This window comes from Schistocerca nitens, chromosome 9 (assembly GCF_023898315.1).
Source record: "Schistocerca nitens isolate TAMUIC-IGC-003100 chromosome 9, iqSchNite1.1, whole genome shotgun sequence".
Lineage (NCBI taxonomy): Eukaryota > Metazoa > Arthropoda > Insecta > Orthoptera > Acrididae > Schistocerca > Schistocerca nitens.
The window spans coordinates 356,833,544-356,849,432 of record NC_064622.1 but is presented as its reverse complement, the minus strand read 5'-3'; the positions used below and the strand labels follow the sequence as shown (position 1 = coordinate 356,849,432).

General features: G+C 38.9%; 1 protein-coding gene across 3 annotated transcripts in view; it reads right to left on the bottom strand.

The window, feature by feature from the left end:
• Window positions 1-1,298: 1,298 nt before the first annotated feature.
• Window positions 1,299-15,889, bottom strand: part of LOC126203953 (hsp70-binding protein 1) — a 57,356-nt gene continuing 42,765 nt past the window's right edge. The window contains exons 6-7 of one of the 3 annotated variants that reach the window (XR_007540428.1): window positions 6,160-6,356; window positions 1,299-3,320 (exon numbers count right to left, since the gene is read on the bottom strand). Coding sequence is in view for 1 of the 3 variants with exons in the window: in XM_049938347.1 (XP_049794304.1) it covers window positions 3,255-3,320 (66 nt within the window). In the remaining 2 variants the exon portion in view is untranslated. The remainder of the gene's footprint in view (window positions 3,321-6,159; window positions 6,357-15,889) is intronic. The other 2 variants (XR_007540427.1, XM_049938347.1) reach the window with 2 other exon arrangements.

Below are 15,889 nucleotides of genomic sequence, written 5' to 3'. Positions count from 1 at the left end.
CCAAAATGGAACTCTGCATTCACAACATTGAAAGGTGACTCTTTGTACAACCTTGCAACTTCCATTCACAATGACATGTGTACGAATTCATGGTTCGTATAGATAAACAAGTGGGCACTTTCATTTTGATGCTTTTGAAGATCTTTAGTAAACAATCAATTTGTAAGTACTGTATGTCCCCTAGTTCACACACAATGACTCATTCATTCTGGCACCTTTCAAAATCAAATGCTAAAGATGGAAAACTTTTCCTCATAATTTCTTTGCTACCTTGTAAGTCTAGTTCTGTGTGACAAAAGCTGTGAAGTTTTTGCACAGATGGTATTTCCTTGTATTGTTCACGATTATCACAGAAATTGAAGTTGATTAACACATTTATCTATATCATCAGTGAAGTATTTATTGTGAGCATTTTGATTATTCCACTTGAGGGCAGATACTTAATCCTGCTGCACTCTGCATTGTGTCCTCCCTCCTGTAATTTGCATGCCATTGACTTATTTAACTTTTGCTTGTCGATATTTCCTTGCCCATTCCATTGTCTTCTCTGTCAGTGCTGTAACACTTTTCTCATTCTCGTTGTCGGTAAAATTGATGACCTTAACAGCAACTTGGCCTTGGCTGCCTGTGTAGGTATTTTCGGCAATAACTTCTCATGATCAGTTTATGTGCTCGCACTGCAAGGTAACTGCTTTGAACTGGATCGTGACTGTACTTGATCACATTAGTTCCTATTTTATGAATATAAAACTATCTCGAATGCATTTTTTTAAAATTGTAACGAACGGTGTTTGGCAAACTAGGCTATCTTTAGTTCTAAAATACAGGATAAAATGGTAGCCACAAATGACATCACCTGGCATGTGTCTCTATGCAGTTATGTTGTGACAGTTGAAAAATAAAAATGTGGCAATGAATTTCCAGGTCACATGTAAAAAGAACTTTGTCCTCCTATGCACCACATTCTGGTATCATGCACGCTGGGAGACATGACTACCAGCCATAGAGAATTCCTTTACATTTCATTTTCTTAGTGTAAAGGTATTTTGAGCTGTTCTAAATCTGTTTACATTTTGGAAGCAAAGTTCCATGTTACAAAAGTACCCAGAACCCCTGTTTCTCAATTCTTAAACTGTTTTAACAAATGTCTATAATGAAATTGGCTGGTTCTCTTTGTAGAAGTGAGAATTTCACGTGCAAATAAATACTGTAGGTTTGTTTTTTTATGATATTCTAATAAACATTTCAATTTTTCCACACAGTGGTACAAAAATTTATTTTGATGTTCAATTCATATACAACTGTTTTAAGTCCATAGTGTCTCATCTATTACATGAACCGAAAGTATAAATTGACTTTATTTCAGCAACAAAAACACTTGAAGTCCTAAGCACAATGAACTTTGTGGATGAAATTAATGCATGTACACAGAGTTATTCATAAGCATCTTCAGGATTTCAGAATGTGATTGTGCGAAAAGCTACAAGACATACAGAAAATATCCACACATCAGTGGATAGAGCACCTCTCCTAGTTTTTAACTCATGTTACAGGTGATCAATATGGGCAGTGAATACCAGTCTGGCAGGAGAGCATATATATGTAATTCATTGCTGGGACTGCCCAGGAAGGGCTATAGCAACAGCCAGCTTTGGAACTCAGTTCATTGGGTTGCCTATTGGCATGAATGAACTAATTTGATGCAATGATACTGAGTGGATGATTTGTCTACCATGTGCTGACATCTTTACCCCACAGCGATGTACTCTGCAACTACACCACAGTGCATGTCACGTATCAAAATTTGGAGAGGTTCTCCATCCACTGACGTGTCCTTTTCTGCCACATAAAAATGATTAAGAATGTTTTAAAAACTAGTTGAAGAAAAATTTGAAACATTGTATGAGAAAATATTTCAATGTATCATCAATGCACACATTCAAAGCATGTTTAAGTGTGTCTTTAGTTTGATGATCTTATATGTAATAATGATAATTTTAATAATAATCAGTTAAGTTATTGTTGTTGAACAGCAAGCATATTTGTATGTAACTTTACAATAAAGTTTCATTGAACTCTGTAGATACACTGATGTTTGCCCATTTATTGGACTGAAGTCATTTCTAGAGTTTTCGCTAGTTCCAGTCTTTAATCTCCTGTCAGTTTAACAAATAACTTTTATGTGTTCTCTGGTGCTGCAAAATTCCTTATTATTTATGTTTGGTTTATCAACCCATTTCTTCCATATGTATTGCTATGCTTTCTGCTCATTACTAATGGGTTATATCTAACATGACTTTATTAATGAAAAATAAATTTAGGAAGATAAAACATGAATGACCTATACTCTGCAGAGGGAGAGGTGACAGTTGTATAACAGTTGTCATTTGTGTACATGCCACATAATTTTGTTGTTGTGTTGCAAGTTGTTGTGATCTGTTAAAGCACTTTTTTTCCCTTTCTTTTGCAAATACCAGCAATATAAGGAAAAGCTAGATTGCTACTCACCATAAAGATGACACGCTGAGTTGCAGACAGGCACAACGGAAACACACTTACACATTAGCGTATAGAAACTACCTATGAATTGCAGTAGTAAAGTTGTTTTCTACACAATTAGTCAAATTGTGTTTCTGCTAAGCAGCTCTAGCGTCTACTGTACACTAAGGTGAAAGTAAGTGGCCACTGGAAGCTAATTATTGGATTTTGTCAGCACTTGTGTTTCTTGTACTAACTCATCTACAGTGATATTTCTCATATGAGAGAGGAGTTTGATGGTCTGATCCCATGTTACATGGTTAAGGACATGATTATTATTCTATATTATTTGCTCACTATGGCATTTATGGCTTTGATTAATGAAATAATTAATATTCTTGGCCTTGGTGTTTTTTGAAGGTAGGTAGAAAACAAAAACATTTAGCCTATATCTCACCTGAAAAAATAAAGGTATCGTGCGGATAGTGCAGTATAAAGGGAAATAAATTACAAGAAACATAGTATGCAATAAAATCCTTATGTGAATTATTACAAAAAGCACTATTTTTAATTTAACCTATGAAACAGTTTTTAAATATAATTCACATTTTAAATTAAATACTTCATTATAATAACAATGATAAAATCTAATGACACAACTTTCATTTGCTGAAACTGAGTATTGCAGGAGTTGTGCCTGTAGACTCTACACATTTTTGTGGCCTTCCCTCATGAGTGTGGTTCTCAAACGATGAAATTATAAGTAGTAAACTTCACTAACGTTCTTCTTCATCACCACTAAAGACAATCCTCAACAAGTACTGGGCATACTCATGTATTTCCTAAATAGGAAGAAAAATAACTGGTTAGTGATCTGCACTAAACACTATTTTCTAAACAGTAGGAAAACATCTCTCTGAAATAAAGGTAATAAATAATGTCAGCTATTAAACACAAAATAACAGATGTATTATCCATAAGTATTATTTATGTACTTACTGAATATTTTGGGAGCTGGTGGCTCAATTGATATTTGTTGCAGTCACTGAGCAGAGGTTTTACTCTTTCAAGACTCAAAAGGTAAATGGGGACAGAGAATAGAGGGAAGAGTATTTTAGAGACAGTAACATGCAGTTTTCAAAATCTGCTCCACAAAGGGGTAGTTGCCTCAAAACAACTAGAAAAGACCAGCTACAGAAAATGAAATGAAATGAGGTGAGAGTAACACACAAATAATGAAGCCATGGAGAAGAAATAATCATGGTCAGTTGAGACAGTGAAATATAGGACTTGGTCAAATATATAAGAACATTTTGTAATGGAAGAAACATATATACAGATCATAAGCATAATGCAGCTAATTTTTTTTCACTTAGAGAGTTGGACAGTTGATGGTAGGAGTGTGTGGCACGCCCCATGCAAAAATCGGCCAAGTGGGAGCTTCAACCACTGCTTCACGATTCATACGAGACACTTATAATGATAATCTATGATTGATTCTATAAACATTAAGTATTCCTTGTTGGATCAAGTTTGGCAGATAAACCACTGGTCCATATGATTATTCCTTTGGTCAGCAGTCTGTTGGGCGCATGCATTATACTAATTTACCAAAAGGTTTGGCAGTTTCAACCGTTATCCATTAATTTCAGTGAACTGTAAGTGTATATGTTAACCTCGAAGACGGTACAAAGTATCAAGCAAAGTATTTGAAAATGCGGTCTAGGGACCACGCTCCCTTTCCTGCCAAATAATGTAAGAGAATGGATGACTTATAAACACAGGTACGATGATAAATGTTCTACACTTTTTAATATACATTGCACTATCAAGTGACATCAAGGAAGCCTATTCATACACTTTGTTCTCATGTTCAAAGTAATACCCCAAAGCAATGAATTATGTAGCATATTTTTGAAGCCTTTTTCTGTGTTTAAAGACAACTTTAAGAAACATTTATAGGGAGTGGTTGTAATAAAACAATATCAACATCGACACAATATGGAGTAACACTACTTTCAGCATTCAGGGCAGCCTGAATCATCCTAGTTATCAATGCATATAAATCTTGAATAACAGTCAATGGTATTTCAGATTGTCACAAAGAAACTGTTCACATTTCTTGAGATGTTGGAATGAGGTAATATATAGCAAACAGCACCCCCAATAATAATCAAACCTCGTAATAATGGACGGCAGAAAAGGCATCTTATTTCATACAGTCTTGCACATGTACTGCTGTTTAATTGATGACATTATCACACTGCATAAACTCTCTTCTTGGAACAATTCCTGTCCCAGTAAATGGACATAAAAACCTAAAATTGTTTCATATACATTGCCCTTTCTTGGTGTGAAAATCATAATGACTGCTCAAACTATTAAAAGCCCTCCACCATGCTTAATAAATGGAAGTATTTATTTGCACTTGATACTATTCACATGTAACCACATCCCACAGAGTACATTCCATATTTCCAGTAACTCAACAGCTGAGGTACTGTCGTCCTTTCATAATTCAAATCTGTTCTTTAGTTTTTCTGCATTGTAAAATAAAAATAAAAATAAATTGACATTTGAAGCTTTACCAGTAACATTTCATTTATGCCCCGATCTGTCTGCAAGAAGAAGAGTGGATCCTGAGGGAGTGTGGGGATCGGAATAAGCAAGCACCATCCACCAACTCCCAGCACATAGGCTCCCAAGGGTAACAAGCTGTGCTAACATCAAACAGCACTGGCAACACACTTGCATTGACATATAATTTGTGCTATTGGCGCTGACAGTGCCACCTATTAGCCACTGTCATAACAACCGTCTACTGCTACTTATTACATGTCTACGTAAGTAAAAATTGAGATAAGGATGTAAGACAAGTTTTGTGAAATCAAACTTGATAGTTTCGTGTTGAGTGATGGTGCTTGTTGCTATTAATTCCATATCAGTTCTCACAGACAATTCTAATTTAAAAAGAACCAGTAGTAAATAAAAAGAGAATGCGTAAAATTTTGAACATTTGCGAGCGTAACGCTGAAGTGTGTGAACACGTAAATCACTCAGAACCACTCTCATTATGTTCTTCACCTGTCAACAATGGATTATTGTCACAACTGTCTGATTCAGCAATAAAATTAATCATTTTGTTTATTGTGAGTTCCACGAGACTGATGCACATGTAGTAATCTTCTTCCAGTTGTTGGACCTTCCTGCAGTATCCTTCCCAGTCACCAGCAGTTACTCACAGAATGGATTCACTTGCAGTTTGCACGAGACTGTCGTTCGACATGGCCCCTGAAATGCTGTGCTCCCTAAACAGTTGTTTTACTTTTGCCCATGCCTGTTGTTCTGCACTCAAATTACAATTATTAGGTGGCAAGCAGACAAACATGCGGCCTTTATCATTTGCCATTTTGTTGATCATATACATTTTTTAGCAGGTCTATGTTCTTGAATTAAAGCGAACAGAGCCTGCTTCCTCATATTCTCATTACCGCCAACATGCCTCTTTTGCAACAATTCTACTATCTTCACTTTAGTATCATACTGAGTGGGTGTTTTGTCCACCACAATGACTGACTCTGGTGGAAGATTCAGGAGAACCATATTTACAAACCACCTTACAAAGTTAACATAAATAATAATGTATTCACACTCTAGCAGTAAAGACCTCGTATTACGCACATTTATGCTTTCATCCCATGGACGACTAAATATTCTACAGAGATTTAATACCCAAAATCCAAGTCCAGCCAAACTTTTTCTTGAGTATTGGTCAAAGTTTTGCGGCAGTCTTCTGCACCAAGCTGAAGTCTTCAATTGTTTTCCTCAAGACACCCCTGTTGAAGTTATCCAACTGGATTTTCCCAGTAGATCTTGGCCTAAGGGAAAGAGAATTAAAAGAAAAAGTCAAAAAGTACAATTCCATTTTATGCAGAGTGTGTGACTACAAATAACACAGAGAGGTCTCCAGTGAAAAGATGGGCTTTTTGAAACTACTTATACAGTAGTATAGGCTATGACCCCAAGTATCTCAGGATGCAGTCACAATTGACTGAATAAAAACATAGCCATTTCTATCGTGATGGGAAAAAAAACTGACACATGACAGGACTCATGCCCACTACTTCCAGCACACCAGCCAAGTATCTTAATCATTACTCTACATGGAGGTTTCTGAATAACTGACTTTGTTATTGAATCTGGATGACAAGAAATTCTTTTACACATGCAAACAAAGTGCCCACTTTAACCCTACCAATACCAAGGCATTTTCCATAATCTGCATTAACAGTGACGGGGCTGGTGTTCTTTATGTCCACAAAACAATTACTTAACTGCTTTTGAATTATATTAATAACATACTTTTACTGATTTGTAAGTAGGCTTCAGAAGCTGAAAATACCTTTTAGCACAAACTTACAAGTAACCCCTAGAGTCTGAAGTTATAAAAGGCCAATTATGTTTACAACATTTGATGCTTCATGTATTGTCTACAAGCAATCACAATATTGGCTGCTAATGGCAACTGGAGCAGAATTGGTGGTATCCAATGGTAAGCACAGCCTGAGGCTACAGAGCATAGTTTAACTGCTTAGTCAACAAGCAACTCACAGCAGTGCTACAGTGCTAGTGTTCTTGGTACAAAGCACAGCAATGGCAACGATAAAGAAAGCCAAACACTGTATTATATCTATGACAACAGTTGCCGTAACTGACATTTCATCAGAAATCCCAAGGAATTTCGCAACTTGAAATAGAAGTGGCAAATGAAATATTTATGTTTATGCAAGATGAGTCAGTGGAATGGGTGGTGTCATGTACGCTCAACCATAGGAACAATGTACGTAAGGAATAAAATGATGACGATACATGCTTGACAACTGAAGGTGATATTAAAACCGATGTCAAGCCGTGTTCTTAATCACCCTTGTCAGATGGGGAGCCACAAATCCTGTCTCCATTGAAACATAGTAAAGGACAATTGTTGTCCAAGAAGTGGATACTAAACATAATTAGACACATGGAAGATCATCTGCAGCATAGAAGGAAAAATGAAAAAAAAAAAAGAAGATTATGACAATATTTTGAACAATTCTGCAAGCAACATGACAATGTAGTGCATAAGAAAAACTATGGATATTCACGGGAGGACAAGGCGCTCTTGATACAAAAGCTGGTGTTTGTGCGTTTCAAGGTTGCACAATAGAATTTACAGGATGTGCATGATAGTGACCTCCTACATTATGCACATCAAACTGCGCATGACATAGATTACAGTGATTTCAAGGGAAGCAGTGGATGGTTGCATAACTTCAAACAGCGCTACAGAAATGGAAAATGTAAGACAGTGAAATTACAAACAAAGCATCAACTTGACAAAGCACAACAAAATGTGGAATCAGCCTGAAAATTTGTAGATGAGATAAACAAACTTACTCCTTCATTCAGTAGGGAATTTGTTTTCAATTCCAACCAATTAGGATTTGAAGAGGAAATGCATATGAAAAAACAACCCCTAGAAATTACAGGTACCAAGAGAGTTTTATCAAGATCAACTAACATCAATGCCGTAACGCATTGGTATACAAGTATTATGACTGTGAATCTGGATGGTATATTGGCTGGAAAGTTATTTATTGTGCTGCAAGAGGTCAGAGGTGTTCTACTCCTACGCTTCTTTCTCATGTGCATGATCTTGTAAGGGCAGTAGGGAATATTTATGTCACAGCAAGCGAGAGTGGGAAAATGGGTGTAAGAGAATTACAACTATGGTAAGAGCACTGCTTTTGGCCAGTAGCTGGTCAAAATAGCTTGCTTTCACTTGATTCATGGTCTTTGTATTAACGTCCTGCACTCTTTGTAACTCTTAAGGAGTTCGCCTTCGATCTTGATGGTGAGAACCTTTGTGAACACTGGGCACATCATTTTTCATTTGGTGTTCATGGTGCAAATTAATGGTTTGTTTTGAACATATCTTGAATGTTGACAATGTTCGTTTTCCGACATGAATATCCCATAAAAGGCTGCATCTCACGGACGCTTGTTCTCTGTTGCCCTCCTGATGCACTTGTTGCATCATTAGCAGCTAATATTTTTCCTGTCATACTTGTTAACACAACCCTTTCAAATGAACACAACCCTTTCAAATGAGCCTTAACAAAGACTGGAATTGTGATCTTACACTGGAGTGGTTCCTTATTAGCAGTATCAATGCACTTTCTGTATTGTGTACTACTGACTTCATGACCACCACAAAACATTTAAAAAATGCAAATTTAGTTAATTGTTGTTGACTTTTACTCTCAACATAATTTTTAAAGAGATACTGATGTGGAAGTAAGGCCCTGAACCTGGAAATATTGAATACAACATTAACTGGGGAAAGTGGGATCTGCTGCGGGGACTTTTTTTGGGTTTAGTTTAACTGAAAAGATTAAAACTTGTGGAATCTGGTAGAAGAACTATTACAAAATAAATATATTTTTTAAAGTATAAAGTAACCTACTAGAATATAATATTGTCAAGAGGTAGACACAGAGTACATGCTCCTTAGTATTGTGAAAAAAACTTTGTGTTCTGCTTTATGGCAGATCTTGTCATGGGGGAAGCCTCGCCAGAGAGGTCCACCGCATGAGTGTCCAGGAAAGTGATTCCAGTGGTGGTTTCCCATTGCCTTCCACTGATGATGATGAAATGATAATGAGGACAACACAATACCCAGTCCCTGAGCAGGGAAAATGTCCAACCCAGCCGGGAATCAAACCCAGGCCCCCTGGTGTGACAGATCGCCACGCTGACCACTCAGCTATCGGGGCTGAGTATTGTGAGGGTTAAAGTAATTTAGGCAAAGGAGGAGGAAGCTTCAAAGCATTGTAGAATAGAAAATTTTGAACTGAAATTTACCTCTTTTTTTTTTACCCCGAGAGATTCTGGTGATTTTCCAGGGTTATCTTTACAAAATTTGTGAATTCCTTTCTCAGAGCTGAAGCTTGCCCCTGTGTATCACACCGTTATGTTATCAGTTGAGAGAGAAGTGGAACAACTTCTTATATTTGATCTCCTGATCACAACACTCTGTGATTTATTTTCTTTGTTCCACTTCGTGATTTACTGCCCCTTGCCCTCCTCCAAGGAAAGGACAAAGTATCTGGTGTTGCCCGTGATGGGCCAGGAATCACTTCGTTGCTCATCGAGAGATGTATTACTTTACTATGGAACACAACACAGCACAATACCTACATACATAAGTTTCTGTATTAGAATGGTGAGGTTGGGACGTAGGCAGGGGCCGGATGCATAATGTGAGCGCACCGAAGTTGACTGACTTGTGCTAATTCTGGACTAGGGAGCTCTAGCTCTTCTCACTATGAGCAAACCATAGATATCCATAGTTGATCTGAGCCTGTTGTCATTGACATGACCAAGTTGATACTGAAAGCTAGACTATTCCTCCACCCCCCCCCCCTCCTTTCCCCTAGTTTGTTGGTGATGGATAAAATTGCCAAAGGAGAAATAATTACTTTTTTTCATGTGATGAGCAGCTTCTTGATCCTTGCATCAACAGAGAAGCACTTGTACAGCCAATAATACATTTACTCCTCAACCAAAGCAAAACTGGTGCATTTTTATTAACCTACCACCACCTTCTGAAGCCTAAACATGCTGTAGTCATATATCGGGAAAATATCAAGAATTTTTTAAGAAGTGTCCATCCAGTATATTTCATAGATTTTATAGCTGATTAAGGCTAGTGTTTATAGAAGCATAATATTTCCTGAAATAAACAACCTTCACATCAACCATGAGCTGTGCCGAGGTGGATACACCAGTTCCTATCAGATCACCATTGGGTGTAGCCAGTATCTGGCTGGATGACTGCCCAGGTTCACCATTTGCTGTTGACAATTTTCCCTTCACCTTTACAGTCCCTTCACCTTTACAGCAGAGGGGAGAGGAGGAGGGGTGGTGGCATAAAGTACCTGATCACCTGTTTTTGTGCAAATGTCCTGGATTAAATTCCGAACCTCTCCGCAGTGTCTTGTGAAGTGAAGATGTGTGATACTGTTGGTTGGTCTCTCTCTCTCTCTCTCTCTCTCACACAAGCGTGCGCACGCACACCCACACACACCAACACCCACCCACCCACACACACACACACACACACACACACACACACACACACACACACACACCGTTACAGTTACCTACACTTAACAGGTACACTTCCACATAAAGTACTCATATTTTGCGAAGCAATGAAGCAAAGATGCCTTTCCAATTGGATGGCTGAAATTGCCCTTTGGGATCTCTCAGCCATTCATGTTGTACAATTTCACTTACCAAGAGCGGGTAATAATATGCTGCATTCAGCTGCATTCATTGTGTATCCGTTGTGAAGAGAAACAAAACTACTGAATCACAGAATAATGTTGCTAGAAAATTTCCTCTCGAAGGGAGATTTCAGGATTGAACCCCTCTCCCTCCTCTTTTCTATATCTGTTCTCTTGTGTTCACTGATGGATCCATATCTTATCACAGATTACAGCCATCATAAAAACTTTTCTCCACCTTCCGCAACAAATAAAATCAAAAACTGTGAACACCTATTCACCCGAACAGTTCTCTATCTGAATGAGATGATGTGATACCTACTTCACAAAATGCAGTGGTGCTTTCTGAGAATGGTGTGAACACTAGCAACATTTAAACCTGCCTCTAATGAGATTTCTGTGGTAGTTAAATATGGTTTATATTCCATAAGTCTGCAAGCAGCAATATTTTCATTTGCGACATTCGACCCCAATGCTTATGACCCCTATTTTTAGCTACATCATGACCACTGAGCAATTCTTTAATTTGTAAACAGTGTACTGAATCTAATGAAAATTTCATAAGTTCCATCACCTTCTTTCAAGACAAAACAAAAAATGTGTGCACAACAGAGTAATGCATATCTTACTTATTGTTACAAATAATGAGGGAACAGGTGTTGTGGGATGATGCAAGAATATAGATAGACCTTGTATATGTCCCTAACTAACTACCTGGAAATTGTAATTAAAGTGCAGTTTCACATGGAGGTTGAATGTGAGCTGCAATTACCATATGGCAGTGAAACTTTATAGATATGCTAATGCGTTAATGCAGAACTGATTTATGCTGGAACGAAATTAGTTCCAATTTTGGCCACATCCCGGTGAAAATCTGGCAGTATACAGCATTTTATCAACGTCTCCGGTGCTCATATTGAATCACTTATGAAAGCAGCAGTTAATAATAAAATGAATAACTCATTTGTTTGTCCTTTTCTGCTTGTGCACCATTCCCAAACCATTGCATATGGAAACATTGCTGTACATCTTTCTTCCATTCACTGCGCCAATTTGCATTTGGTGGCCAAAACTGGAATAATTTTTTTCCAGTGTAAATCAATTCCACAGTAAAGCATTAGAGTACCTACCAAGTTCTGCTGTCATATGATAATTACAGTCCACACTAGACCTCTGTGAGCAGATGCTTTTTAATTACAACCATCTCGTACGTCTAGTGCCTTAATCAAAAACTGACTCCTCTCTTATCCAAAGTGCAAAAATCCTGTTTACATTTTAATGGCTCTCCTATGTTAGGGATGGGTCCCACTCACTAGTGAGATCCATCCTATATCATTGTTCAAGTTTTTTATAAGCACTCTCCTTTGTAGACTGACTCAATTTTCTGAATATTCTACCAACGATTCAAAATCTACCACCTGCTTCACTTACAACTGAACCAATTTGATCACTTCATTTTGTATTGCCACAAAATTCTGTGTGTGCAATATTTTCTCTAAAACAAGTAGAAAGATAAATATATCTTCAATAAACTAGGGGAAAAAAAGACCAGTAAAGTCATATCTCAATGAGGAACTTGGAACTACCAGCACATGACAGGAGCATGTAGAGGAACTACAGTTCAAGTTTGAAAGAATAGTCAACTGAGCAGTTTATAATGGGAAGGACCCTCCATTGTATACAGTCACTGGAAAGAAACTTCTAAAGAATCAGAGATGTCAGCATAATACGTGCAAAACAAAGCCTAGGGTTATAGATAAAGAGATGCTGAATGAAATGCGCTTGTCAAGAAAGCAACGCTTGAAGCCTTCAGTGACTTACTGTAGCAGAATTTTGTCACATGATCTTTCACAAAACCCAGAGAAATCCTGTTTGTATATAAAGGCTTTGGGTGGCACCAAAGTTAGTGCAAGACATTCATGGATGAGACAGAAAATGAAATTGAGGGTAGCGAAGCAAAAGCAGAAATGTTTAACTTTGTTATCGAATGCTCCTTTACAAAGAAAAGCCTAGGAGAACTGATCCAATTTCATTTTCATACCTCTTAGTGAAATAGATACCAGCGCCAGTGGCATTGAGAAACAGCTGAAATTGTTGAGACTGATCAAAGCTCCAGGGCCCAATGCAATCCCTGTCGGATTCTATTTGCAGCTGAGTTATCTCCTCTCTATTGTATCGAACAATGGAAACTCCTGGTAGGAATAAGACAGATTGGTACTTACCAAAGAGAAGATATGTCAAGTTGCAGACAGGCACAATTGAAAAATACACTTACATATTGCTTTCGGCCACAGCCTTCGTCAGCAACACACACACACACACACACACACACACACACACACACACACACAGAAAATGTAAGCACACATGATTGCCAACTTCAGCATCTCAGGCTGGAATGCAACATCAAGTGAGATGCAAGCAGCAATCTGGAGGGAGTGGGAGAGGGCAAGGGATAGTAGTGTACAGGTGGGAAGAGAAATGAACACTGTCTGGTGGAGTGTGCAGGGACTAGACTGCCAACAGGTGCAGTGTCAGGAGATTGTGGGGAAAGAAGGAACATGAAGGAGAGGAGTGGGGAAAGACGGGCAGATGTGTTGGCAGAGGGCTGCAAGTAAACTGGATGGGAGATGAGAATGGAGAGGAGATGACAGGACAGAGTGTGTGGAAAATGTTGGATGGAGGGCGTGGGGACAGTATCTTATCATAGGTTGAGGCTGGGATAATTACAGGAACAGACAATGTGTTGTAAGGATAACTCACATCTTTGCAGTTCAGAGAAGCTGGTGGTGGAGGGAAGGCTCCAAATCAAATGTGTTATGTTTGGCTGCATGTTGTGCCACAGGATGGTCTACTTGGCTCTTGGTCACATGCTGACAGTGGTCATTCATCCTGGTGGACAGTTGGTTGGTAGTCATACCAATATACAAAGCTGTGCAGTGATTGCGGCAGAGCTGGTAAATGACAAGGCTGCTTTCACAGGTGGCCCAATCCCTGATGGGGTAGGATAAACCTGCGACACTACTGGAATAGAAAGTGCTGGGTGGGTGGATTGGGCATGTTTTGCACCTGGGTCTTCCACAAGGATGTGATTGTTGTGGTAAGGAATTGAGATTATGAGTGGCATAGGGATGGACTAGGATGTTGTGGAGGTTGGGTGGACGACAGACCACCACTTGAGGAGGGGTGGGAAGTATCTCAAGTAGGATGTCCCTCATTTCTGGGCATGATGATAGGTAATCAAAGCCCTGGCAAAGAATGTGGTTCAGTTGTTTCAGTCAGAGGTGATACTGGCTGATGAAGGGGCTGGTTCTTGGGGTTGGTTGGAGGATTGGGGGTGTGAGGGGAAATGGCATGGGAGATCTGTTTGCAGACTAGATCTGGGAGATAGTGTCTATCAGTGAAGGCCTTGGTTAGACTCTCAGCATACTGAGTAAGCGAGTTTTGGTCACTGGAGATATGCCGTCCACGGGTAGCCAGGCTATATGGGGTGTACTTCTTGGTGTGAAAGGGATGACAACTGTCAGAATGCGGGTAATGTTGGTGGTTAGTGGGTTTAATGTGGACAGAGGTGTGGATGGAGCCATGAGAGAGGTGGGTCACCATCTAGGGAGGTGGCACGCTGGGTTGAGGAGGACCATGTGAAGCGGATGGGAGAGGGGTTGAGATTGTGGAGGAACAAATATAGGGTTCCTTAGCCCTGAGTCTACTTCATGAAGATATTGTCAATGAAGCAGAACCAGAACCAGGCAAACAAACCTGTGACCATCTGTGCTGCCTTTCTCTGCATAAGTCCAATATCCCCTGTTAGCCCTATAGGGTATTGGTCCCACACACTTGAGCAGTATTCTAGATTTGGTTGCACAAGTGATTTGTAAACAATATCCTTTGTAGGCCTATTTTACCAACAAACTGAAATGTACCATGACCTTACCCGTGGCTGAGCCTATGTCATCATTCCATTTCATTTCTCTTCAAAGTGTTACACGGAGGTACCTGTATGAGTTCGCTGATTCCAAATGTGATTCACTGATATTGTAGTCATAGGATGCTACATTTTATCATTTTGTGAAGTGCACAATTTTACATTTCTAAACATTTACAGCAAGTTGCCAATCTTTGTACCATGTTGAAATCTTATCAAGAGATGACTGAATATTTATGCAGCCACTTTCACGCTATACTTTATTATAGATACTGCATCATCTGCAAAAGTCTGAGGATACTATTAATAGTGTACACAAGGACATTAATATGCAATACAAACAGCGAGGGTCTCAACACACTTTCCGGAGCACACTCAAAGTTACTTCAACATCTGACGATGACTCTCCAAGATAACATGCTGCATCCTCCCTACCAAAAAATCCTCAGTCCAGTCACAAATTTTGCTTGATACCCCATATGATCAAACTTTTGATGTGGTACTGAGTCAAATGCTTTTCAGTAATCATGAAATACTGAATCTACCTGACTGCCTTAATCCAAAGCTTTCAGTATGTCCTGTGAGAATAGTGAGGGTCGGGTTTTGCATATCTATCTGTTCAGAATTCGTACGGGTTGGCATGGAGTAGTTCATTTTGTTCAAGCTCAGGATATGTTCAAATATTCTACAACAAATCAGTGTCAAGGATACTGGGCAATAGTTTTGTCGAATCACTTCTACTACCATTCTTGTAAACAGGTGTGACCTGTGCTTTTTTCCAACTACTCAGCACAGTTCTTTTGTTTGAGGTATCTACAGTTGATTATAACTTACTTACCAAAAAGAAGACATGTCAAGTTATAGACAGGCACAGTTACAAGACACTCATATATAGCTTTCAGTCACAGTCTTAATTAGTACAAAACACACACACACACACACACACACACACACACACACACACACACACACACATGACCGCTAACTCCAGCATCGCAGACCAGAATGCAACATAACATGGGATGGAAGCAGCAATCTGGTGGGGGAGGGGGAGGAATGTTGCCTATGGTCAGCTGAGTGTGATACACAGAAAAATGACAAGAGTTTACAAATGTATAGGCAGGTACATCTAGTGTATGGGTGCCACAAGATATTT